At 43.7% G+C, this 25,190-nt stretch overlaps 1 protein-coding gene across 5 annotated transcripts in view; it reads right to left on the bottom strand.

Moving 5' to 3' along the window:
* FSD1L (fibronectin type III and SPRY domain containing 1 like) overlaps window positions 1-24,599 on the bottom strand; it is a 126,138-nt gene extending 101,539 nt beyond the window's left edge. For 3 of the 5 annotated variants that reach the window (XM_068234430.1, XM_068234432.1, XM_068234433.1), the window contains exon 1: window positions 24,434-24,598. In XM_068234430.1, coding sequence (XP_068090531.1) covers window positions 24,434-24,448 — 15 coding nt within the window. In that variant the 5' untranslated portion in view covers window positions 24,449-24,598. Of the gene's footprint in view, window positions 1-24,433 lie in introns of all 5 variants that reach the window. The other 2 variants (XM_068234431.1, XM_068234434.1) reach the window with 2 other exon arrangements.
* Between the last annotated feature and the right edge of the window lie 591 nt (window positions 24,600-25,190).

The following is a 25,190-nucleotide window of genomic DNA, read 5'->3' as shown; positions in this document are numbered from 1 at the left end:
GCTCGTCCAGGGTCACCATGAGCCTCTTGACTGCATTTCTGATCAGCGTCTCCTTGTTCGGCCTGTGAGTTTAGGTGGACGGCCTTGTCTTGGTAGGTTTACAGTTGTGCCATACCCCTTCCATTTCTGAATGATCACTTGAACAGTGTTCCGTGGGATGTTCAAGGCTTTGGAAATCTTTTTGTAGCCTAGGCTTGCTTTAAATGTCTCAATAACTTTATCCCTGACCTGTGTGTTCTTTGAACTTCATGGTGTTGTTGCTCCCAAGATTCTCTTAGACAACCTCTGAGGCCATCACAGAGCAGCTGTATTTGTACTGACATTAGATTACACACAGGTGCACTCTATTTAGTCATTAGCACTCATCAGGCAATGTCTATGGGCAACTGACTACACTCAGACCAAAGGGGGCTGAATAATTACGCACACCCCACTTTGCAGTTATTGATTTGAAAAACATGTTTGGAATCATGTATGATTTTCGTTCTACTTCTCTTCTGTACACATTGTATTGGTTTTTCATGTGAAATTCCAATAAAATTGATGCATGTTTGTGGCAGTAATATGACAAAATGTGGAAAACTTCAAGGGGGCCGAATACTTTTGCAAGCCACTGTATGGTTTATATTCTTCTGTTACAAAATTGACAAAAATGTTAGTTAGTGAAACTGAAGTGAAGATAAACTGATGAGAAAACAATCGTATAAATCAGAGGTATGAGGTTTATACAAAGCTGTCTGGCAGCAGTCCCTTGAACAACATACATGTAGAGATGGTCCCCTAGCATTTGCATGCTCCATGTTTTGTCTAATGGTTCCCATAGGAGTGCATATCTGATCGTTCAAATGAACAGTTTAGGACTGTTTTACACAAGAAGCTGAAGGCTGTGAATTCACTGCCTGTGGGTTGTTGCTGTGCAGCGGCAGATCGCTTGCTAGTGGCGTTGAAGAGAAGGTTCCCCTACCCCCCCCCCCCCCCCAAAGTCACTTCTGAGCATGGTCAGGCTGCTGAGACATGTTTCGGTTCTCTGCTGCCAGTTAACAGCACCTACTGTGAAGCACTGACACGCTGCCATTCCACTGCATTTTAACTGCAGCCGAATGGCACTGTCCCTCATTGGGGCTCTCACTCTAAATCTTACCAAAGTCATACGACAGGTGTGAGCTACAGGCAGGCTAGTTAACTACCTGGACTCTTTTAGGGCTCTTTCACATCAGAGCTTGCGTTGGAGAACGCTCAAAGCATGCGTTTTGTTGTATGCCTTTTAATGCGTTTTGATATGCGTTGCACTGCAGTGAGTGTGCGTTTTTAATCCGTTTTCAATCCGTTACAGCACATAGAAAAACGCAGGTAATTTTTTTTTCTTTTAGTTTTCAACTTTCTACATTGTTCCTCTGTTGCATTCTGGGACTGATTGCCTGCGTTAACGGATTGAAAACGCGCATAGTGTGCGTTTTACATTGACTAACATTGTAACGCATAAAGCTAGCGTTGGCTGAAAAACTGCGCCTGGGTGCAGTGTAACGCAACGCACAAAAAGGCTGCGTTATATGTGAAAGCTAAAATGAAAGTCTATGGACTTTCATTTCACCTTGGGTAACGCAAACTTTACCCTTTGCGTTGAAACGCAGAAAATCTGCCCTAATGTGAAAGAGCCCTTACTGCAGCTTTCTGCAAAAGATGTCTCCTGAAAGCCAAAATATGTTACTTAAAATTAAACATTAATGGTGCCTTCCCAGATGTGCACGTTACCAACAACATTTGCACTGATACACCCCATACCATCATGGATGCTTTCTTTTGAAATGTGCACAAATAAGCCAAGCTGTCCTTTTATACTACTATTTGTTTTATACTACTCTGCTCTTTATTTATGTGACTAAAGGTGCATACACACATCCAATGTTGACTGGCCAATCACTGACCAATTTTACCATCTCCATGTGTATAAGAGTTTACCAGCATAGGGCTGTGGAGTCGGTACAAACATCTTCTGACTCAGACTCCTCGGTTTATGAAACCACGACTCCAACTCCGACTTCGGGTACCCAAAATGGCTCAGACTCCGACTCCTTAGGCTAATACTTAACAGGGCTGTGGATGTTGTACAAAAATCATCCGACTCCTCAGTTTATGAAATCAACGACTCAGACTCCAACTCCGGGTGCCCAAAATTGCCCCGACTCCAACTCCACAGCCCTGTACTGTAGTATTCAAAATATGTTGGCCCACATACTACATGGAGTTGTAAAATTGGCCAATTAAAACCGAAGATTCTTTTTGTACTCATTTATGCTACTGATTGCCAATTGTGTTCTACTGGGTGCTTCCATAGTAATACAGAACTTCCTGAACTATGCTGCTAGCATCAAATTCAAAAGAGGCATTTATTTTTCATTAAACAATCATATTTCTCAGTTTGGACATTTGCTATGTTGCCTATTTACCATTTACAATAAAATATAGGGTTTACATGAGTTGCAAATCATTGCACTGGTTTTATTTATATGTTTCAATTCTTTGTTTTTGAAGGGTGTTGCATTATAAAATAAGATCAGAGACATATGACAAGTGGCTCTGGGATAACCAGTCTGCCAACAGTTTGTAAAATAACAATTTGCACCCATTGCTCCTAAATGAGGATTAAATCGTCTTAATTTTCAGGATCTGTAATTGCATTAAGGCTCTGCTGCGCTCCTGGTTTTATTATAAAAGAAGTGTCATGTTTTGGGTTAACACTTTGGAAAATTAGAATCTAAAGCACTAGTGAGGACATTAAAGCCTTACCACTTTGTAAGGTGTAATAGGATAGCCTTACACTTGGGCTAACTTACAAGCTAATATCTATAATACTAAGCACGTGTCTGCTCTTGATTTTTCTCCATGCCAACGCATCCATAGATATCTCACAGCTGAACTTGTAGCTCTCTAGGATATGTAAATGCACAAGCACTCTGCAGGACAGTTTCTTATTTCTCTGCAACAGAAATAAAGGACTTGGCACAGTCATTGCTTGAACACTGCAGCTAAAAATAATCCAACAGATGAGCTGAAGGAAGTGAAGTGAGGATCATCTGTCAATACAGCCAGGGTATTGTAGACAGTGCTATACAGCCAGCTTTAACCTTTAGCTGAAACATGCACAGAACTGTCTCATAAAAGCACACAATGTGAAAATAAACACACAAAATAGCAACGTCATATCACCAATTCATTTAATTTCAGCTAAAATAAGCCTAAAATATTAAAGTAAAAATAATTTGCCACAGATAAACTCCCTAAACAACCACTCATGACTATTTGCACCTTGGAGAGCGCCCACCTGAAGAGCAGACGCCTGAGAGGGTGATAGGACTTTCCCACAAGCGATAAAGCCAGTCCTAACTGGACAACCACCCAATGTGAGTGTGATTCATCTTGCAATACACCCTCACTAATCTAAGTACTACACTTAAAGGGACTCCGAGCAGTGCAGAAACTATGGAAAGATGCATATCATTTTAAAGCTCTCTTTCTCCTCTTTCCAATGATATATAAATCACCGCCCTACGCCTTTTAGTTTTCGCTATTTTTGCGATTGAAATTGCCGCGGCCACGATTTCAATCGCGAAAATAAAGAAAACTAAAAGGCGTACGGCAACGATTTAGGTGTCGCCAGAAAGAGGAGAATGAGAGCTTTAAAATGATATCCATCTTGCCATAGTTACATTGTATTACACAGGCCGACTTTTTCTGCTGAATGGAGCTGCTGACACTGGGGAAAGTGTCGTCCTGTGTAATACAATATAACTATGGCTTGATGGATATCATTTTAAAGCTCTCTTTCTCCTCTTTCTGGCGACACCTAAATCGTCGCTCTACGCCTTTTAGTTTTCTTTATTTTCGCGATTGAAATCGTGGCCGCGGCAATTTCAATCGCGGAAATAGCGAAAACTAAAAGGCGTAGGGCGGTGATTTATATATCATTGGAAAGAGGAGAAAGAGAGCTTTAAAATGATATGCATCTTTCCATAGTTTCTGCACTGCTTGGAGTCCTTTTAAAGGGACACTTAAGCCAGGAATAAAAAAAAAAAATCAGTTTTACTCACCTGGGGCTTCTATCAGCCCGCTGCAGTAGTCCCGTGCCCTCGCAGTCACTCAAGGAGCACCCTGTCCCCCGCCGCCAGCTAGTTTCATTTTCGCTGACAGGCCTGACCACGCATATTTTTCTTCACGCTCCCATCCGCAATAGCGTCCTGCACTTGTCAAATATGATCGCAGATCTCTTTCTGATCGGAGAAAGATCTGTTGCCTGCTCTTACAACACAGGTCGATTCCCGATCAATTTCATGCCAAAATTGATCCGGAATCAGTCTTGTGACGCCGCAGTCTTGTGACGACCTTGTTGGCCCAACGCTGCCCCCCCCTAATGTTTCATATCTCCTCCCCTTCCTAAGTGCACTATACATTACCTGTTCGCCGCCTCCAGGCCCCTTCGTCTATACGCGCGCCCCACATAGTTGCCGGAGTAATGCGGACGCATCTGTGACATTACACACGCACCCATGTGTACGCTGGCAACCACTTGGGGCGAGTGTATGGATGGAGGTCAGCACCCGGAGCTAGCAGCGGATGCAGAGAGGTAATGTATAGTAAACTGGGCACCAGAACATGGAACATTAGGGGGGAAAGCATCGGGGTGTTTTTTTTTTCTTTTTTTTTTAGCTCATCCCCATTTCGCTGTCCGTTACCGCTGCACACCTGGCTGCCTGGCATCTTGCAGCATGTCCGACTGATTAATGTGACCAATTTCAGCTGAAATTGGTTGCATCATCAATCGGGCATGCCCATAGCAGCACTGATTTTCATTCAGTTTGATTATAATAATCAAATTTGATGGTTGATCAGCGGCCAAGTCGCCTGATGTATGATCACCTTCAGAAGGTTCCTGCTGCCTCTGTCTTTGATTCCCCTCTTTGAGGTTCACAAAATGTTTCAATTACCCGCTGCAATTCTGATCGCAATTTGAAGGTGTTTGGAAACGTAATTTTCAGTGGGTTTCGTCACGATTTCTTGCGCGATTGTGATTTTCAGGAGACATGGGGCGGGGCTTCACACCCCATATATAAAGCAAACAAAAATTGCATTGTACCATACTTACACTTGCTGTGCGATTTTCCTGAGCTTCCACAGACATATCTAAGCACAAAAACTACAGCAGGCTGTGCAATTGTGCTTTTGGTAAAAATCACAATGCACATAATTTCCGCAGTGTAAAAGGAGCACAGCATTTACAGTGTTGATCACTGTGGCCCTGCAATTTACCCAAAGCTGGAAAAAATGTAATGCGCCTATTGGAAAAGGGTTCTAAGGGTACCAACAAATTTGCCAACGTCTGTATATATGGCAACTTATGTTTTAATGTGATTGATTGCTGTAGCTGCCTGAAACACCAAGTGTTGTGCTGCACTGCCTGACAGCCTAGCAGTCCATGCCCTGCCCAATCCATTGGGCCTTAAAGAGACACTGAAACGGAAAAAAAAAAAAATGTGATATAATGAATTGGTTGTGTACTACGAATAATTACTAGAAGATTAGCAGCAAAGAAAATATTCTCATATTTTTATTTTCAGGTATATAGTGTTTTTTCTAACATTGCATCATTCTCTAATATGTGATTACCCAACACTCAGCATTCTAAATGATTTTTTCAGAGCAGGATATGAACTATTGACCTCTCCTCTGGCAAAGAAAAAGAAAAGTGTTCACTGACAGTTGAGATGATAAACTTCAGAAGACAGCCCTCTCCAGACTTTGAAAGTGTAGAGCTTAATGGCTTTTTTTGCATAGAGATAACAACTGGAGTTTCTTAACTCTTCCTGTACTGGAAACAATTAGACTTATGTCTCTGATCTTAATGTTTTATTTCTTAGCTGTACTACACATACAAATCATTATATCATAATTTTTTTTTCCGCTTCAGTGTCTCTTTAAAGTGATTCTCCAGAATAAAAATCTGCTCAGCAGCACTGAAAAGGCTTGATGTTTCTTTAACCATTTCACAGCATGAGAACTTTGTTTTTCTTACACAAGACACATTTTTAGCTGCACAAAAGCTAAGCTCTGCCCCATCAAAAAAAGTTTGCCCGGGCATTTTTCCCCTGATGCTGTGCAAAACATGATGGGATTTCTGTTGTTGTTGTTCTCGTTGCCTAGCACGGGCAGCTGGGAGGGGTGATCAGGACACAGGACAGTTGGAACTGTGTCTCATGCTCCGTCACCTCCTTTCAACCAAAAAGATGGCTGCCCTCATGAAACCACAAACATTTGCCTGTTCTTTTAAAACAGGGTGGGTAAGAGATTACATTATCTATTTTCATTAACATAATTAATGTAACTTAATGACAGTATGTTTGTTTAGGCTGAAGTTCCTCTTTAAGTTCATTTAAAACTGTACGTGATTTGCGTGTTTTGCTGAACACTTCTGATCTGACAGATGCTAGTACACTGGCAACATAATGGAAATCAGGGGAAGGCATTTCCATTAGTACTATCCGATACTACCGTAAAAAAAAACAATAATAATTTCGTGGCAATGCATTTCTCCTGCATTTGAGTCAAAATCAATGGGAGTGTAAGGAAATGGCATATCAAATGCGCTGCAATGCAATTTTCTAGCGATTGCCTTGTTTTATTTTTTGGTCCCGAGGAATCGTGGAGCAAACGAATGCAATTCCAAAATTGCACTGAAATGCATAAAAAAAGCTTTGGTGTAAATAAAGAAGAATCACAATTGCATGGCAGTGCGTTTGTGATCATGATTTGCAGTGGAAAACTAACCTTACTGGTACTGTACCAATCTGGAACAGATCACCTTCCAATAAGCTGTCATTCACCTGAGGAGCATTTCACCAACTCCAGAAAAGGAGGGACAGCTTGGGAGCCGTCCTGTGGCCAGTGGATGAAGAAAAAGGATACAGCAGTACATGCACTGACCCTTGAGGTGTGTGATATGGGGGAGCATGTTGTTCCTTTATATATAAAAAAAAAAAAAAACAGCATGTCCTTTATCATCCATAATTAAATGCCAAGCCTTTTTCTAATGATTACATAAATCATGTCTGAGGCTTCAACATAACTGTTACTTTCATTTTTTCTACCCTTCAGCTTGTCACTTCAATGTTATTCTAGACTGAAACTCTAGCCAGCCTGTGTGTCTATAGCTGGCAAGCTGTGTAGTAGAAATTCCTGAGCACTACAATTTGTGACAAACACTCCTGCAAGCCAATTCCCCACTACAGCATACTGTTTATAATCTGCCACCATGTTTCATTTCTTCACTTACAATCAATTTCCTTCAGATTCTTTTCTTGCTTTATAAATGCACTGATACACATACATAGTATTAATATTGATACTATGTACACAGATGCACAGTACATTGTGCAATCACCTTCTGGATTGCTTGGTTTACATTCACCCAAAGTGTGCCAGTTCATGTATTGGTGTGAAGGAAGATGGCAGGTCATAACTGGATTCAGTGATACTCAATTTGCACTAAGCTTATTCACACCTAGGACATTTTCGGATTTTTTTAAGCGCTGGCAATTTTGAAAATCACCCTAAATGCGCTTGTGCAATGATTCCCTATGAGTGTTCACATCTGCGTATTTCGATTGCATTCTGTTGACCAAAGCGCTGCCTGTACCATTTTCTGAGCGTTTTGGCTCAATGGAAGGTATAGGTATAGCGATTTCCTGAGCGCTTTTAAGAATAATAAATACATTGTATTAATTATTTTCCGGGTCAAAGAGTTCACTTCCTGACTGACGTCAGGAAGTGAAAAAACGAACCGCTCTTCAAAAGTGCTTAGAAAAGCGCTTTACAAAAAAAAAAAAAAAAAAAAATCACTAAAGTGCAGAAAAGCACAAGGAAGCGCTAAAAAAATATATCACACACAAAAACACAAAACGCAAGCACGAGCGCTGGCGATTTATGATGTGAACAAGGTCTAAGAGTAATTGTAGAAGTAGCTGCTGCCAGATATACTACCAGCCTCGTATCCCGAATCACACAGCATTCCTTTATAACTGTTCATCCCCCAAAAAACACATTCTACCACTTATTGAGAACATATAATCCCAATCCTAACATTTGTATAGCGCTTTTCCCCTGTTGGACTCAAAGCGCTGATGAGCGGCAGCTACTAAGGGTGCACTCAAAGGGCCACCCAGCAGTGTTAGGAGGAAGTCTTGCATATATGTGCATATAAAAATTTAAAAATACCTCATAAATGTTAATTCACAAAAAAAACAAGTGAGATGTTCAGTATTTTATCTCCTGCCTGGAGCTGCTGGTAAACAAACAGCCATTTGTGGGGTTATAAAAAGGGAGGAAAAGGAGAACAGAGAAAAGGGGAAAACTAAACTTTTCTGGAAAAATAAGAAAGTAAATGAAAGCAGGTTTACCTAATCTAACTAGTTAACCACTTCCCTATCAGCAGTCTCTGTCCCCGTAAGGGCCACAGACTGCTGGTTTGAAAAAACAGGGCTTAACATCACGCCGTCCGTATGACAGCAGAGTTCCCTGAGCCAGTCAGGAGCCGATTTATTTGGCTCCTGACCTTGTGATCAATGTGAGCCAATTTGATTGGCTCACAGTGATCACAGGATCAGGAGCCAATGAAATTGGTTGCTGACCGGCGGAGACAGAAGGGAGAGGAAAAAGGAATACCCATCAAAAGCGATTTAATAAAGGCTCCTGGAAAAAAGGGCACAGGGGATTGTCCATAGTAGAATATCAGTAAAATTACTGATATTCTACTACATAATTTCGATATTGGTAATCTTTACAGATATTTTCCATCCCTTAACCATTTCCATTTCCTTAACCATCCCTCTACCAATACCTACCCCTTAACCCTCCCCCTACCCTCTACCTATGACTAACCCTTAATCCCCCCTGGTGATGCCTAACCCTTAAGCAAAACCTTCCCCCCTCCCTCGTGCTTAACCCTTAACTATCACCCACCAGAAAAGCATAAACCTTAAGCCCCCCACTGCAAAGCTGCGACTAGCGGCATTGGAAAAACTTTGGGGGCGGAGCAGATTGCAGAATTACATAACATTTTCGAGATTCCAAACCAATGCATGCAAGATTGAAATGGATGTAGATCATCTTAGCTGATGAGTCTGCTGATTAAATTACTGTAGGGTTTATTTATATCACCATTCAATGACTAATCTGGTGGATTTAGTAAATTCTTGGCTAACTTTGTCAATTATTGGCCAATATGCAATGCTATTTGCAACCTGGCTGCTCTGATAAAATTGTAATGAACTAGCATCTGTCTTTCCTCATAAAAATACTAAAGAAATGTTATCTTTGACAAGGTCACAAAAAGATTTTTTAACACCCTCCGTTAAAGCTAATGGGATCTTTGTTTAAAAAAAAAAAAAAAAAAAAAAAAATTCGCTCTCCCAGTGCTCTCCTTCAGGCAGCATCTTCACTGTTAAAACCCCCCATCTGGGCCGTCTTCGGTAGCAGAGTCCTCCCGAAGACAGGCGGCTTCATGCTGCGCTTGCGTGTGCTCTCTCGTGCACTCGGGCTCCTGTACACTTCCAAAGACTCCCTTCGGAAGCAGAAACAGCAGCATTTGACCAAATTGGTCCAATGCTGCTACGGGGGAGCCAGCGCTACAACAGGGACTGGGAGAGAAGAGGGAGGGCTCTATAGGACCCAGAGCCTTCCCTCTCCTTAAGCAAGAATCTGGCTTTTTTTTTTTGTTTACACGTCAGTTCCCATTCACTTTAAGTCTTCTTTCACAATGGGACGTTGCGTTTGATGCGACGTTAAAGTCGCACAACGTGCCCCTAACGCAGCGCATGTAGGTTATGAAATTGGACGTAATTTTGCACTGCGTTGTGTCTCTTGGTGCGCCGTTTTCGTTGCATACTGATGGAACGAAAACGGCACATGCATTACATTTTAAAAAAAAAACATTACTGAGCATGTGCAACACACATAACGCAGCAAATGTATTGCTAAACGCACAGCATGCAGCACTTTCTAAATATTGCTATACATTACACACAACGCAACGTGTTCACTGTGAATGTCGCACAGACTTTGTATTGCTGTGCGTTAGTCTGTGTTATAAATTTTTTAAATTTTAATAACGTGCGACTTTAATGTCCCACTGTGAAAGAGGCCTAAGAAGGCAATATAGGTTTTCCATTTTAAAGAGATACAAGTTCAGTATGCAGCTACAAAAATATAGACAAAAGGGAAGGTCCCCAAATTTTGGATCTACAGAGCTCAGTGGCCCCTCACATGCCTGCTTCTGAACACATCTAACTTAAAGTATTTAGGGGATTTGCTGGAATGTTACACTACGTGGGGGAACAACATTTATACGAAATAAAGCTAAATCCATCTTCAATCCATGCATCTTCTTATTGCCACAACCATGAAAGAGTCTGTGCATCCAGCAAGCTCTGTTCTCAGTCACTTTCCTTTCTAAATATGACATGTAGACACAGCGTATCGTGAGTGGCACTCCCCACCAATATTGTAAGCAGTTGTCAGTGACAAAAGTGTAGGCAAACAATCACTCCTCTCACCTTCCTTCCAGTAGCCTCTGATTCGTATCTTGCCAAGACGTGTGCACTTCAGGACAGCATGGTAGACATGACAGGTATCAGAACTCAAGAAACAAAGAGGAAAGAGAAATGTCCGGGCACCTTCCGTCTGTAAATTTATTCAGCAAAGTCCATAATCGTTGAGGTTACATACCACAAGTGTGTCGCACGGGTGGTCTTTAAATGGTGGCTTGTGAGGTGGAGGTGGGGATGCCGGGCATCAGTAGGGGCTTGCGACGGCCGTTTCGCGTCCTGCTGGACGCTTGGTCACGCTGTGCTCCAGTTACTGTGGCATTGCGCAGACGTCCGGTAAATGCGGCGGTAAACTCCGCCCCTTCCGGATGACGCGCATGCTTGTGATTGGAGACCAAAAGGAGGGGTTGCTCCAATCGGGATGCATGTCATTGGACAATAATAGGAGGAACTACATTACCCATAAGCCTGTGCGTGGGTGGACTACGAGAGGGGGGCGGTATGTCTCCGCCTAATCTCCTTCCACCAATGAGCGGTGGCATAAACTGCCCACTCTATCCAATAGGCAGAGGCCCGAAGTGCCAGCATACATTTGGGCAGGCACTTAGGTAAAAAATATATGTAGTATACGAGGGTGAATTTCACAACCACCGTCTTCCTCCTAAACCATCCAGATGTGTCCCAAATGAGCATATCCCTCAGTGATGTGTGTTGAGTGACAAACAGTGACTATTACTGTGACTTTGTAAACAAATAAGCACCAACGTTTAAAAAATTGGGTTAAAAACACACAAGACCTGGGGAAATTCAGACTCAACTGCAGTCAAGGAGCCGGTAGGACTACAGTACACCACTTCAAAATATATATATATTGGATCATTAATTTTAGATTTTAAGTGCGGGGGATGGGGGAATACATCGTATAGGAATACCGACAGATGCCATCGATAGGGATCCCCAAATCCTTCACATCAGCCGCGTAATTACAATACCTAGTATGCACAATAATCACAGGTCACTTAATGGAGGGCAATGGTTAAACACATAATGAATATAGATAAACAAAAGATCTCAATCCTCATATGATCTCCATCAAGGATCCAGCATACAGGCCAACTCTATTTTCTCATTCAAGCCCGCTGGTCCCATGGCTTCTGTCCGTAATATTATGCATGTCTCCCTTCTAAGGAGCAACCTCTCCCTGTCCCCCCCCTCTCCTAGGGGTTTCGACTTTTTCCAAGATCGCAAATCTTAAACCATGAATCGATCCTCCATGCTCCTCCTTCATGTGCTGGACTAATCTGGTACAACTCTTCCCAGCCTTAATAACACTAATATGTTCGCCAATACGCTTCTTTAAGGGTCTGGTTGTTTGACCTATATAGTACCTTTTGCATGGACAGAACAACACATAAACCACATGATCAGTCTGGCACGTATATAGCCCCTTACTTCGAAACTCAACCCCTCCAACATCAATAGTTTTCTGTGTGAGCATTTTGGGACAGTACTTACAGAATCCACATCTGAAATTTCCCCTGGTAGAGTGACGTTCCAACCAGGTTGTTCGTTTAGGTGACACAAATTCACTTCTGGTCAAGTAGTTCCCCAAAGTGGGTGCTCTTCTGAACGCCACCCTGGGGAGTTCCTTAACCTTCCCTGTCAATTCTGGGTCCTGATTGATCATACCCCAATGTTTAAAGATACTTTGTCTAATTCTACCCGCCATAGGGTTATAATCAAAGGAGAAAACCATCCTATTATCTTTCTCGCCTCTTATGGTTCTACCCTTTAACAATGTTGCTCTATCCTGTTCGGCGGCCCGCCCTCTTGCTCTGATCAAAAGTTGTGGATCATAACCTCTTTTAACAAATCTGGCCGTTAGCTCCGTCGCCTGTTCGTCAAAAGCAGTACGCGACCGATTGTTCCTCCGTAGGCGTAGAAATTGGCCATATGGAATAGCATCCACTACATGCTTAGGGTGGAAGCTCATTGCATGGAGGACAGAATTGGTCGCGGTTGGCTTCCGATACCCCTCGCTCACCAAACTCCCATCCACTACCTTGAGTCTTAAATCGAGAAATACTACCTCATCCCCAAACATTTCTGTTGTAAATTGCATATTTATTTGGTTGACATTTATGTAATTCACAAAGTCCCCAAATTCTGTTTGGGTTCCAGACCACACCACCAGGATGTCGTCCACGTACCTGGACCACCGTCTGATGTGCCTCCGGAAAGGGTTAGAGTCCGAATGCACAGCAGACTCTTCCCACGCCCCCAAGAACAGGTTCGCAAAGGAGCACGCCACCGGGGTCCCCATAGCCGTCCCTGCGACCTGTTGGTACCATCGGCCGTCAAACATAAAAGCATTATGTGTTAACACAAAGTGTAAACACTCGCAAACGAACTCGATGAATTCATCATCCTTATTAGTGCGTCGCAAAAAATTTTTGACCGCCTGTACCCCCAGGTCTTGGGGAATTCTGCTATACAGGCTGACCACATCTATAGTGGCCAACCTGTCACCTGGGACCCAGGTGGTGCGCTCCACCTCTTGCAACACCTCTAGGGTGTCCCTCAGATAAGAGGGCACCCCTGCCAATAAGGGGCGGAGAAGGTGGTCCAGGTACCTGGACAACCTCTCTGTGAGCGATCCACAGCCAGAAACTATGGGCCGTCCCGGCGGTGCGGTCATTGATTTATGCAATTTTGGGATGTGGTACCACACCGGTCGTCTGGGAAAAGCCGGGACAAGATCCTCCGCCAATTTTCTTGGCAGAAGGCCCCTCACGGCCCCCCCATTTAGCAGTGCTTTAAGGCCCGACCGGTATTGGTTGGTTGGATCACAAGGGAGCGGACAATAGGTGTCCCTATCACCAAGTTGCCTATCGGCTTCTGTCTTGTATTGTTGAACCGTCATTATGACCAAATTGCCACCCTTGTCCGCATTCCTAATGATCAACCTATCGTTCCTCCTCAACCAGTCTAACGCCTGTTTCTCCTGTCTGCTCAAATTAGGGATGGCCCGATCATGGATTTGGGCTTTCATGTCGTTTAGGACGGCATTGAAGAAATAATCGAGACTCGACCCTGGGCTTACTGGGAAGGGTTGTACCGATCTGCATGCTCTGAAGGAAGAATTATCCCCCAATTTAAGCTCTTCATTAATTGAGCCGTTAGACCAATCCATCCTCCCACCTTCCTCCCAGAGTTCCTGGAGTATTGCCTCTATTTCCTCATCGGTGGGATCCCACCGCGTTACTGGATCAGAGTCCAGATCGCCAGTGACTGAACCCTGCGTCATTTGAGGAAAATGAAGTATATCACCCTCTATTGCCTGACAGGTTGCTGCTGGGGTTAACCCCCGCTCCCCTGTCCTTGTGGCTGCTGTCATAGGGTGTGTATTCAAATTATCAGAGGCTACACTATCTTGATTGCCAACTCCATTATTCAATTTGCCAAATCTCTGACAGATGGCCAACTTGCGTACTGATTTATAAAGGTCAATGGTGAAAGCCACAATATCAAATTCCTGCGTGGGGCTAAAATTTAGGCCTCGTCTAAGAAGGGAGATACAGTCTTGCGGAATGGATTCTCCTGAAATATTCACTACTTGCAACGTGTCCCGTTGTTCGTCGCCCACTATGCGGTGGCTTTCCGTTTTTTCTTCGGTTGCTTGACATCCTTGATCCCTTCCCAATGCACTGTCTTTGAGGAGCTTCCTCCGTGCGTTCCCTCTTCCTCGTCGGATTCTAGATCTAAAGGGCCCGCTGCTCCTGCACATGATGGATCTGACGGATCTTCCTTCCCCTGTTTTTTGGGGTTTTTTATATTCTTTTTAGGTTTTCTCCTGGGGGGCCTCTTTGGTTGTTTCCCCTGATCTGGGTCGCTATCGGAGCCTGAGTCCGTGGTCCAGTATCCCCGGCCTTTCGGATTTCTGGGGACAGGGGCTGGACCCCAATTAAAGATCTTTCCTTTCTCAAAATCCTCTTTATCACGGAAGAACTTTTTCAACTTTCTGGTTTTAATTTCGTCCTGGATTTTTATTACTCTATCTTCAATTTTGGAGGTTACTGCCTTGAATTTCTCTTTGGTGACCGAGATCTCATATTTCTGTTTCGTGTCACTAAGGTCAGCTGATGTTTTGTTGTATTCTAGGATGGTACGTGCCAAAACTATATTTTGCAATCTTTTGGCAAGGTCCAAATGGGCCTCCGTCCAATCCTCTACGAATTGTTTATCATCCCGGTATTCGGATGGTTCCCAATATCGTCGAAATCCTCTCGCTACATATCCATCATCTTTGTATCTTTTCAAAGTGGTGACTGTCCAAAACAGCTTCGTTTCCTGCTCGCTGAGTTTCCCCAATTTGGTCTCCAAAACCCGGGCCCCCACCTCCTTGTTTGCTTCTGTAGATGTTGCTGTGTTGGAGAAAAAATTACTTAAATCCTCTCTTCCCACAGCTACTTTGTCACTGACACATAACAGCGATTCAATATCGAGTGACTATCTCATTGTCAGAGTCGCTGAACGCATCTGCACTTGCTATAGCCTCATTGGATTGTGAGGTCATGGTAGGGGTGCTCAACTCTTAATAGAACAAGAAGAAAGGGGAGCACACTTGATATGACATGTAGACACAGCGTATCGTGAGTGGCACTCCCCACCAATATTGTAAGCAGTTGTCAGTGACAAAAGTGTAGGCAAACAACTTTCCTTTCTAAACACAGTGCTGAGGCCTTCCCACTCGTCTGACGCAACACACGTCCATCACCTTCCAATTGGTGCCAAGTGTGGGGCGGATCTGGTAGAAGGCCTGGCATCCCGTGGCGAGATTTATAAACACTGAAAGGTTGCCATGATGCAGCTTTAATATCCTTTTCTTTTAGCTTTTGGGGCTTTAAGGGCTAGTTTACACTACAAATTTATAGAAGCAGACATATGTCTATGTGAGTATATGCACTTCATAATATCTTTGCATATCTAATTTAGCATGTACTTTTCTAAAAGAAAAACAACATTTTTACTTGCAAATTTAGAAACTTCTCACAGGATGGTGGAGTCAGTACAAAAATGATCTGACTCCTCAGTTTATGAAACCTCCAACTCCGAAAAATTTACTCCGACTCCTCGACTCCGACTCTAGGGCAGCACGGTGGCCTAGTGGTTAGCACTCTCGCCTTGCAGCGCTGGGTCCCCGGTTTGAATCCTGTGTCTGTGTGGGCTTCCACCGGGCACTCCGGTTTCCTCCCACTTCCCAAAAAACATACAGATAAGTTAACGGTCTTCCCCCTAAATTGGCCCTAGACTACAATACATACACTACACGATACATACATACACATAGGACTATGGTAGGGATTAGATTGTGAGCTCCTCTAAGGGGCAGTTAGTGACAAGACTATATACTCTGTACAGCACTGTGGAAGAGGTCAGTGCTATATAAATACTAAATAATAATAATACAGCCCTAGAAATAACATACAGAAACACATACTGCATGCAGTTCCGCGTATCATCCATGAACTTCTGTTGAGATAACGCACTGTACAGAAACATATGCAAAGGGGTAATTCAACAATCAGCACAGACCATCATACTCTGCAGTGATTGGGAACGCACAGACACCACTTGCTTGTTGGACTATACAGGATGTTCTAGTCAAGACCATGCCTCCACTTGTAAGAACAAACCAGCCATAAACCACAAAAAAATGCACAAGCACCAGTCCACTTCAACAGCTTTAATCCACGTTGTCCATATAACAATTGTAAAAGATGCTATACATCCCCAAAGAAGCCTTTCAGCACATAGAGACAAAAACCTGGAGGACATGTTTCGCGCTTGCGTGCTTCCTCATGGATACGTAGTTCTCAACGAATCACTCATCCAACGAGGGAGCGACTTGTAGAGCACTTAAAGTCAATTTGGTCAGGTGTTGGTGTACCCAGACTTATTTAACATATACAAAAAGGCTATCAAAGTAATCCAGATGTCTTAAAAATAGCAGGTCTGAAAACCTAGGGGAGGAGATAGTGAAAAGCTTCTCTCGCAAAGAGAGGCAATTCAGTACAAATGCTATGGGCCCTAGGGTTTTAATGACTGTAATGAGCTTGGAGTGTTCCTAGAACGATATGTTTACATTTGAAAAGTGGCTAACCCTGGAAGTGAAGCTGCGTGCTTCAGTATGAGACACACACAGATTTCCAGGATGGAGCGGAACGCGTTTGCCTGGGGATTGGGGGAAGAGTGAGCAGGTTAAAGGCTTCTCTCCCCTACACGGCGCAAGCTTTCTCCTCAACAAGGAAACAAGAACTACATGTCCATGAGGAAGCACTCAAGCACAAAACGTATGTGGACCAGGTTTTGTGTCTATGTGCTGAGCGGCTACTTTGGTGATGTATACCATATTTTACACTAATTACATTGGCAAGCAGGGCTGTGGAGTTGGTGTTGGAGTCGGAGTCGAGGCAATTTTGGGCACCCGGAGTCGGAGTCGTGGTTTCATAAACTGAGGAATCGGATGATTTTGTACAAAATCCACAGCCCTGTTAAGTGTTAGACTAAGGAGTCGGAGCAATTTTGGGTACCCGGAGTCGTGGTTTCATAAACTGAGGAGTCGGAGTTGGAGTCAGAAGATTTTTGTACCAACTCCACAGCCCTGTTGGCAACGTGGATTAAAGCTGTTGGAGTGGTCTGATGCCCGTGCATTTGATTATGGTTTATACTGCAAAGAGGTATATGGGTATTTATATTTCCTTGCAGATCACACACACCATGTGCAATGCACAAACACAGTACGTACCTATAATAGTGTGAACAAGCCTTAAATTAATGAAAAATGATGCCAATGCTGGTAACTGATGCAAAGACTACATTATGACATGCAAAACCTTATTCGTATACAATTCAGACTTATTATTGCATGTTATAGCTCTGCAGTCTGTAGTTTCTGTGCGTGGTAACAAACATCAGATAATTCATGTTATAGGACCTGCTTGCTGGGTGTGTGTGTACATGATATCAATGTCCAGGATAGAAGATTCTATTATAAGCATGTGTAACACAGTCAGGCTAACATGCCAAGATCACCGACTGATATAATGTGCCTATTCTGTTTCAAAGTGCTATAGAAAGCTGCAGGTGAGCTCTCTCCCATGGAACAGCTGCGAGGTATACCACTTTCAAACACGTATCATGTTGTATCACATGTCCGCTTAGTAAAGTAAATAAACTGAATAGGAGTTTGTTTCTATAGCTATATACAAAATAGACACTGCTGTAATGTTCTTTATTAATGAAGATACCCATCATAAGAGAATTCAAGGCAATATTATTATGCTGTATTTTTTAAAGCCACATAATAAAGGGAGTATACATTTTTGAAAACTTGTTATCAGTTCTAATGTTAAAGCAGTCTTTCATTGAGTAAATACAGGTTAAACCTAAAGTTGAAGGTCAAGTTTAATGAAAAATATTTTTATGTTTTGCTCCCAAACCCTCCCCAATGTCTTTACGAGGCTTTGTTCACATCTAAAATCGCAATCGCTAAGGCCAGCGTTTTGCAATTTTGTGATTTTTTTTTAGCGTATCCGGGCACTTACCTGGGTACTGCGTTTTTTTGTAAAGCGTTTTTTGCAAAGCGATTCGTTTGTTCACTCCCTGAGGCAGGTCAGGAAGTGAATTCTTTGACCCCGAAAATAATAAATACAATGTATTTAATTTATTCTTAAAAGTGCTGGGGAAATCGCTAAACAAAGCACTTTTTCAAGCGTTTTGGCAAATCGCCTCAAAAATGGTACAGGTAGCGCTTTGGTGAGCGGATCAGAATCGAAACGCTCAAATGTGAACACTCTCATAGGGAATCATTACAACAGCGCTTTTAGGGCGATTTTGAAAATCAACTGCGTTTTAAAAAAGGCGCCCTAGGTGTGAACAAGCCCTATGTGTTAAGGCTCATACACACATCAGACTACAGTCTTTGGAAAATGAAAGATCACAGACCAATCTTACCCCCCTTCATGTAGTATGAGAGCCATACTCTACACAGTCTTTTCTATGGAGCTGAACGCCACATCAGAAAAAAATCTTTGCAAGATGCTTCACACACAGATGCTGTACAGACACAAAAGATCAGTATCTGCAAAAGATCTGTTCCTGCTAAAAATCCATTCCTGCAAATTGCAATGATAGTCTATGAGCTCTGCAGATCATCATACACACATGATTTAACTGACATTCATCTGCAGATCAAGCAATCATCCGCAGATCTGAAAATCCATCCTGGTTGATCTGATATGCAGATGAATGTCAGTTAAATCATGTGTGTATGATGATCTGCAGATCTCATAGACTATCATTGCAAATTGCAGGAATGGATTTTTGGCAGGAACAGATCTTTTGCAGATACTGATGTTTTGTGTCTGTACAGCATCTGTGTGTCCAGCATCTTGCAAAGATTTTTTTCTGATGTGGAGTTCGGCTCCATAGAAAAGACTGTGAAGGTATGGCTCTCATACTACATGAAGGGTGGTAAGATTGGTCTGTGATCTTTCATTTTCAAAAGACTATGGTCTGATGTGTGTATGTGGCCTTAGGCTGAGTTTCCACTTGTGCCAGCATGTGTCTGAGAATGCATCTTAACCCTTCTAGACAGGTCATGCATAGCTATGTGGATTTGCATGCCTGATGTAATTAAATTCTGCCAACCTTACTTTTTTTTTTCCCACATGCGAATTCGGATGCAGCCTGTTGATTTCAATGGGCTGTAATATCGCAGCCAAATTCCCTTGTGGTGAAACGGAGAACAAACTGAATAATAGAAACTCAGCCTTAGGCCTGGTTTGCGTTTTATGTGTAAAAATTTACATGCAAATTTTTCTCATTGAATTAAAAAAAAAAGTGTGAATTTAATGCAAATTTTCACAGGGGCAGCATGGTGGCCTAACAGTTAGCTGGGTCCCTGATTCAAAACCCAGCCAGGGCACTATATGGATGGAGTTTGTATGTTCTCCTGTGTGTGTGTGGGTTTCATCTGGGCACTCCAGTTTCCTCCCATTTCCCAAAAACATACAGATAAGTCAATTGTCTTTCCCCTAAATTCTCCCTAGACTATAATGGATATATGACTATGGTATATAGGACTATGGTAGGGATTAGATTGCGAGTTCCTTGAGGGCCAGCTAGTGACATGACTATTTACTCTGTACAGCGCTGTGGAATATGTCAGCACTATATAAATACTGAGGGCTCGTTCCCACTGTTGCGACGCGATTTCGGCCGCATTCCGACGCTTGTAAAAACGCATGCGGATGCGTTTCCACATGCGTTTTTACCCGCGATTTCGCGTGCGATTTCGCATGGCAGGGTGCCATGCGAAATTAACCATGACACTGCCAGGGCAAAATAAAATTGAAAAAGGTGCGAAATCGCACGCGAAATCGCGGGTAAAAACGCATGTAACAAACGCATGCGTTTTTACTATTAAATACATTAGCGGCGATTCGCATGCATTCCACTCGCAGGCGAATTCGTTGGCTCTTTTTTGCGTTTTTTTTACCGCTGAAAAAAACGCACATCACCAACGCTACAGTGCAAACAGGCCCACCCACTTGCATACCATGTGCGAATCTGCATGCGTTGGACGCATGCAGATTCGCGATAGTGGAAACGAGCCCTTAAAGGAGTTATCAGGCAAAAAAAAAAAAAAAAAAAAAAAAAATGGGCTTTTACCAGCCCCATGCAGCCATCCTGTGCCCTCGTAGTCACTTACTGCTGCTCCAGTCCCCTGCCGCCAGCTAGTTTTGTTTTTGCCAACCTCGGGGTCGGCGGGCCGCATTGTGTACATTTTTACGCATTCCAGCTGGTGCAGGAACATTAATACATACATTTTTACGCGTTAGTAGTTTAATGCGTAAATTTTTACGCATTGCACCACCGACGTGTAAAAATGCATGTGTTAATGGTCCTGCACCAGCTTTAATGCGTAAAAATGTACGCAATGCGGCCCATGCAACCCCGAGGTTGGCAAAAACAAAACTAGCTGGCGGCAGGGGACTGGAGCAGCAGTAAGTGACTACGAGGGCACAGGATGGCTGCATGGGGCTGGTAGAAGCCCCAGGTAAGTGAAACTCATTTTTTTTTTTGCCTGATAATTCCTTTAACAATAATGAGCCTAGAAAATTGACAATCGCGACAAAGGGGGTTAGAGTACCCTGGTCGCTGCCTTTGGTTCGATCCACTCCATTACGTTCTCCTTCACTTTCTTTTATTTCCATTGCACTTACAGTACAAACTAAGAGCAAACAGGTAAGTGGTCCACATGTTTACTATTTTAAAGAACTTGGAACTGAATTATTTCACCCATGACCCATTCACCTGACATTCTCAATCCCTTTCATTGAACATGGTCTTAGTGGAGTGGGGGCCGACATTATAATATGAAATGACACAGCCATGAGGTAGGCCACTATGAATTAAGGTGACATGAGGACTATTGCAGTTGGTATTAACCTTAACTTAAAGCAGAGCCGTCCTTTCTCCACCTCCCTGGCTGCTCTCATTGGGCCTCCTCTTCACAAGTCTGTCAATACACTTGAGTGCATGCACTTAAAGGAACAGTCTGGTTGACAAGACTGGTCCAGCACATCTGCAACGCCCTCTTTACAGGGGAGCACTGCACAGGCTGCATTCATCAGAGTAGAAGAGAGAACTGCGGGGAGGTGCTACTACTGAGGCAGCAACAGTGCAGAAGAGTGAGGCGTGGCCTAGAAGAGGATTTTATATTGCAAACCTGGTCATCTTCCAGCACAAAAGCAACTTTATTAAAATTGGACAGGCACTGTAAACAATTGTGTTCATCTCTTTTTTAACAAAAAGACAGATACCGTAATATGGCATGCTGGTTTAAATTTCTCTGTATCTCTGCAAATAAAGTATCCTAAAACCCCAGTCACCGGTTTTCCGGTTACTCAACGTTCTGTAACAGTTGTGCAATCAGTATTATGTAAGTCATGAAGAATATGGCACATCCTCCTATAGCACACAGTGCACAGTAGTTGGGCACATTCCTATAACAGGATACCCAAGCAGCTCAGGGTGACCCACAACCACTAGGAAAGTATAGGAGACTAAATAAGACCAAAAAGTCCCCTTACAGAAAAAAAAGCAATGCTTAGTGAAATTTGCCTTCTTAAAGGGATACTGTAGGGGGGGTCGGGGGAAAATGAGTTAAACTTACCAGGGGCTTCTAATGGTCCCCTGCAGACATCCTGTGCCCACGCAGCCACTCACCGATGCTCCAGCCCCGCCTCCGGTTCACTTCTAGAATTTCAGACTTTAAAGTCTGAAAACCACTGCGCCTGCGTTGCCGTGTCCTCGCTCCCACTGACGTCACCAGGAGTGTATAGCACAAGCCCAGTATGGTCTGTGTCTGCGCAGTACACTCCTGGTGACATCAGCGGGAGCGAGGACAAGGCAACGCAGGTGCAGTGTTTTTCAGACTTTAAAGTCTGAAATTCCAAAAGTGAACCGGAGGCGGGGCCAGAGCATCGGTGAGTGGCTGCACGGGCGCAGGATGTCTGCAGGGGACCATTAGAAGCCCCGGGTAAGTTCAACTCATTTTCCCCAGACCCCCTACAGTATTCCTTTAAAACAGAAGGTATTTGCGATAAATCAGTGGGCAACTGGTTTCCCACGATGTATCACTTCTTCATACGCAAATTATCTCTTTAAGCCCCTGAAGCCAGGCTTACATCTGGAACTGCTGTTGTATAGCAATTTTATATCTTAGGCCCGGTTCACATTGGCGGTCTCCGTCCGGAATCGCCGTGCCGGAGCCGGACCGCATGCCGAACGGACGGAACGGACGCACGGCATAGCAATGCAAGTCTATGCGTCCGTTCACATGCGTCCGTTTCGTCCGGACCGGATCCGGACTCTGGCATAAGATCCAACATGCGCTATTTTTTGGTCCGGCTCCTCCGGCAGACGTATCCGGAGCGGAGCCGGACTGCACCATCCGGCCAATACAAACCAATGAGAACCGGAGAGCGCACAACACACTGGCTATAAAATCCGGATGTTCTACACCACTTCCTATGCGTATTGTAGCGGCGATTTTGGATGGGGACACATGGTCAAGCATTTTGGAGTGGAGCAGCAGTGACTTTAAACGTGCTGGAGATGTTGGCAGTATGTCGGAGGTGGAGGTGAGTGCTAAACAGCGGAGGGCCTGATTCCACAGGTCCACCTTCTGCTGGCCTCCCAGCCCCCAACATTTTTATTTTATTTCTACTATCTTTTGCCAAACGGATCCGGATCGCATCCTGATGAACACCTGATGCAACCTGACCGGATCCGGATCAGAACCGTACGGTTCCGATCCGGATCCGGTCAGGTCATCCGGTCCGTTTGGCAGAGAACCGCAAGTGTGAACCGGGCCTTATTCATTTTACATAGCCATATCAATACAACAAGCATACAGCGTGTTTCGGACTGTTGGTCCTCATCAGTGCATGGCAGGTATTGATATGGCTCAGCATGTTGTAGTGATCATTAGATATGAGGAAATAATAAGTAAAATATGCAAATTCCAATTCAACAGGAACCAGAATTTGTGTGGGACAAACCAGAGTCTGAGCTGATCAGAATTTGTGAATTAATTTTTCAGCAGCAGCAGCGGATTTCATTTTAAATGCTGCCAGTTACCATACATGTCAGCTCCCAAATCTGATACAGTATGTCTCTGAAAATGTTATGGTTAAGGTCACACTAATGCAGCTCCTCTCAGACCAGGATCAGCATATTCAATAGCATCTCTGGTGACCACTAAACTTGTATGGCAGCGTTTCCTCAATCACAGGCCAGCAGATGCAGCACGTGTTGGGTGTAGTCTTGAGGAAGAAAATTCTGCATATTGGGTTATAAAAGGTTGCAAGGTTCTCACAATATGTTCTGAATAGGCCTACAGAAACAGGCCAGCCCCTATGAAAGCACTATCTCATAAAAGACAGGCCATCCATAACTTAAAATACATATTGGGAGAAATAAAGAGGCTTTCAGTTATACAGGGCACACATGTTTTGCAGTACTCTATTTATTGAATTGTTTTACCAGATTCCACCTGCTCCATACTACACAATGACACCAGGACAAATGGGAAGAAGACCACGGCTGCCATCACAATCATTGAAGACAGACTGATAGAGTGTAGACCTAGACAAGTCAATCCACACCCAAAAATCAACTTTGCTGTAACTAGCAAGTTGTAACTATCAATTCTACACACCTCTGCAAATAGAACAAAAGATGTCTTATGAACTCCTGCAGCCCACTTCTACTGTAAACAAAGAATTGTTTGCTACCACAAATTATATTTAGTTATGCATTATAATTAAAAGCCTTTTTCTCAGACAGGGGACTGGCACAATGTAAGCAGACACGACCCTGGGGCTGAGAAGGTGAGGCCAGACATGATGCTACAAGCATCACAGACACATCCGATCCACGCCCATAGTGTTCGAGTATCCCTCTCCAGCGCATACTATCACTGGCACAACTCTCCTCCAGCCAGCCTCACCCTCCTGTATCCCTTCACCAGGCAACATGATGCCACCGCCGGGCACATCACAGGATTATACATAGTGTCCCTACAGGCCAGCCTAGCCCCATTTGCATAAGCCTGCATTTCCTAAAGCTGCTGGCAGCAATGAATGAAGATGCTGCTATTTCTGTGCACTGACTGGCCGCACCAGCGTGCTGTGCAGGGCGGAGGGGCACAGGCCGTGCCGAGTGTCTATAGAGAAGTGATATGCAGCAATGACAAGCGAGCATCTTACTTTTTGTGTGTCCATAGTCAGGCCCCGGCTCCGCCAGGCTTTGTGGAAGAGATGCGAGCAGCGGATAAAGCAGAAGAAATGACTAGTACAGATGAGCGTAGCAGCCTCAGCCCCGCCTCCACCTCCTCCTCCTGATCTAGTATCAGCTGCTGCAGCACCCACAACGCAGGACCAGATTAATTCAGGGCGACCACAGAGACGGATAGGCGGACTAGAACAGAGCGTCCCCTCTCTGTACCATAGAGTGTACCGACTATCCTCCACATGAATGTGGTACCCTGTGATGCTAGAGGTGGTCATCTTGTTTCAGGGCAGGATTTTTGTTCTTTCGTTTCAACTTACATTGTAGTGATGGTCCATAAAATTGTATTTGCAGAAAATGTACGTTATTTGGTCTCTTTATTGTTTATAAACTGTTCGTGGAGAGTCTATTGCTTTTAACTCTGTGACTGACTGAGAACATTTTTCAGGAAACCTCTCTCTGAACAATATCCAGCTACCTCTTAAAGAGACACTGAAGTGAAAAGAAAATTATGATATAAGGACTTTATTGTGTAGTACAGCTAAGAAATAAAACCAGGGCCGGATTTGTACCTTTTACCGCCCAAGGCCCACTGTCACCAGCCGCCCGACCCCCCCCTTTACAACATCTCCACAGCCCCAAACTTACACTTTCTGCCAAGCAAAAAGTCTTAGTCTCAACCTGGCACAAAATACTTAACAGATTACCCCGGTGCCCACTGCTCCTGCCCTGGGA

The sequence above is a fragment of the Hyperolius riggenbachi genome, chromosome 1 (assembly GCF_040937935.1).
Source record: "Hyperolius riggenbachi isolate aHypRig1 chromosome 1, aHypRig1.pri, whole genome shotgun sequence".
NCBI lineage: Eukaryota > Metazoa > Chordata > Amphibia > Anura > Hyperoliidae > Hyperolius > Hyperolius riggenbachi.
The sequence above is the reverse complement of the archived record's forward strand: the minus strand, read 5'-3'. Positions and strand labels throughout refer to the sequence as shown.